At 36.9% G+C, this 2,537-nt stretch overlaps 1 protein-coding gene across 1 annotated transcript; it reads right to left on the bottom strand.

Moving 5' to 3' along the window:
• Nucleotides 1-1,079: 1,079 nt before the first annotated feature.
• Nucleotides 1,080-2,149, bottom strand: LOC121786936 (E3 ubiquitin-protein ligase RNF38-like). The gene is made up of 2 exons (XM_042185529.1): nucleotides 1,866-2,149; nucleotides 1,080-1,398 (listed from the first exon to the last, which is right to left on the bottom strand). The coding sequence occupies exons 1-2, from the start codon at nucleotides 2,147-2,149 to the stop codon at nucleotides 1,080-1,082; spliced, it is 603 nt and encodes a 200-aa protein (XP_042041463.1).
• Between the last annotated feature and the right edge of the window lie 388 nt (nucleotides 2,150-2,537).

Here is a 2,537-nt window from a genome sequence, read left to right as displayed (position 1 = left end):
TTTCCATTTTATATATTAAATATATAAATTATATATTAAGTTTTTATTAATATAATAATAGATAAATGAATTAGAAACTTCAAATTCACTAAAAAAATATATTTAAATTTCTAAACATGCTTTAAAATTTCTTGATGTTTATGTTTTATGTTGCATAAATCTCAAATATTAGTATTTGATCATGTTAATATTTGAGTTTACGCATATATCTCAAATTTATTATAATTAAATATTTTACATTTTATAAATATAACTAATTTTTACCATTATTTATTGGATTGATCGCATGTTAATTTTATCGGTAGCAACCCGATTAACCCGATGGGCTAGCCCGAAACCCGAGCTTTTAGGGTTAGGGCTGAACTTTTATAACCCGAAAAAATAACAACCCGATTAGCCCGCACCCGATTGACCCGCAACCCGAATAGGGTTGGCCCGAAACCCGGTGGGCTGGCCCGATTGACATCCCTAGTCTCACCCATTGGGATGCCTATAAATCAGCACGGAGATTAGTAACTGGATTTGGTGTCTGTCTGTGGATACCCTTAATAATTAATAAAAAAAATTTCAATTAAGATTAATTGTATATTTAGTTAATGCTAGAAAATTTGATTTAGAAAAGTGAAGTTAAAAGTGTGTTGCGTCTTCTAACACCCCACAACTTTATGGATACAATCTAAATAAACTTATATTGCAAATAAATAAATACATATGGGCAAATTGCGTGGTTTATCCCACAATTTCCAAAATAGTCAAAGTTTAGATTTGTCTCAAGCATCCCGCGACGAAAATCATGCATAGGTATCATTGCCAGCAAGTTAAACGATGTTGTTTATTCATTAAGAAATATTTATCGCGGATGAGTTAAACGTTTCATGATTTTTCTAGCTAATTTTTAAAACTGGGACAGAACTAGAATCTGACTAAATATTGTTTTTTAGACAATTTATTCACCTAACATGTTTAATCTATTTAATTTGCTTTTCACTGAAATAAGTAGCCACACCACATCTCTGCAATAATCAATTACGTAAAATATTTGTATAAACAAACAATGAGAATGGAATAAATATAAAGAACTAGAATGAATGGGTGCAAAGGTCGTGGCGGCAGAGGGGGCAGAAATTGTGGCCACGGCGGAGCCACCTCCCTATGCAGCCCCTGTGAAACTCGTGGCGACAGTGTAAAGTCGCAACGAGCCCACGGTGCAGACGCTCGAGACATATGCAGCAGTCATCTAATTGTCCATCATCAACAACGTCGGCGTTGCTGTAGTGACGCGTCTCGAATTGAGACATAAGCAGCCATGCCCGATTCAACCTCGCAAGGTAGTCGGCGGCGATCGCCTCCAGCCGCTGTATTCGCCTCTCCATCTCATCAACAACGTTGCCTTCCACACTGTCATCCATGACAGAGATTCACAGACTCACAGATTGCGAAAGAATCGAATTCAATTACTGATTTCAGAGACTTTATATTATGAGAGAAGGAAACTTTTCCACATATAAAACGATAGTACTATTTATTAGATTTTGATTTGATTTTGGCCTTTATATTAACTGAGTTTTCCATATAGTATCAAATTATAGATAGATTTCGAGTGCTATTAGGACTTCAGAATTCGATTAGGAAAAAGGATTGTGCAAGATCTAAACAATTTTATATATATATAGGGAAGGGTAGTGATCTATGGCAAACACATCTTAACCAAATAACTAGAGAACAAATAATAGCCACAAGATAAAAAAATCAAGGGCTAGTATTAATTTTCGAATTTAATGAGATATTAGTTCTCTCAATCACAAATTTACTCCACAATAACAAGGCGGGGGTATAATTGTCACTTCACAGACAAAATTACAAACATGGAGATGGAGGGGAGCACGCTGTTGGGCGTGGTGGAGCTGAACGAAGGCGTGTCGGATCTGGAGACGTAGGCGACGGCGATGAGCGGGAAGGCGAGTAGGAGGATGAGGCCGCGGAGGAGGCTGCCGACCTCGATCGCCATGAGCATGAAGTAAGGGAAGGAGGAGCGGGAGATCAGGAGCGTTCCGTCGAGATCCGCCGCGATTGAGTGGCGGTTCGAGCTGGAGAGGTCGCATTTCTCAATTGAGGGGAAGCGCGCCGCCGCCGCGGTGGTTTCAGCCATTTCGTCTCTCTCGAAGTTTTGTGTGTGTGTGTGTGTGAGTGTGTGGAGAGGTTTATGTATGCATGAATTTTGTATATTAATGAGTGTAGGTGTTTTTATAATTATTTATAATTTTGAATCGGTTTCATATAGTTGCTTTGTTGTTCGTCATTTTATTGGCTTGAACATTTTATAAGATAATAAAGGAACCCATCTATATTGTATTTATATTTTGATGTATTGTATGCGTTATTGTTGGTCAATTTATTTTTATTGAAATGGGAAAAAAATGGTTAACATTAGTAACTATTTACAAATAAGAAGCTGAATAACTAATGACGTTGCTAAAGTAATTGTGATGTGTTATAAATCATGCTAAGAGTGAAGTAAAATAATGCTAAGAGTGATG

The sequence above is a fragment of the Salvia splendens genome, chromosome 22 (assembly GCF_004379255.2).
Source record: "Salvia splendens isolate huo1 chromosome 22, SspV2, whole genome shotgun sequence".
NCBI lineage: Eukaryota > Viridiplantae > Streptophyta > Magnoliopsida > Lamiales > Lamiaceae > Salvia > Salvia splendens.
The sequence above is the reverse complement of the archived record's forward strand: the minus strand, read 5'-3'. Positions and strand labels throughout refer to the sequence as shown.

What these genes read in the sequence shown, in the direction of transcription:
- LOC121786936 (XM_042185529.1), bottom strand. Translation starts at nt 2,149, where the DNA reads ATGGCTGAAACCACCGCGGCGGCGGCGCGCTTCCCCTCAATTGAGAAA. An exon ending in GTGCTCCCCTCCATCTCCAT is followed by an intron (nt 1,399 to 1,865) that starts GTTTGTAATTTT and finishes CATGGATGACAG; the next exon opens with TGTGGAAGGCAACGTTGTTG.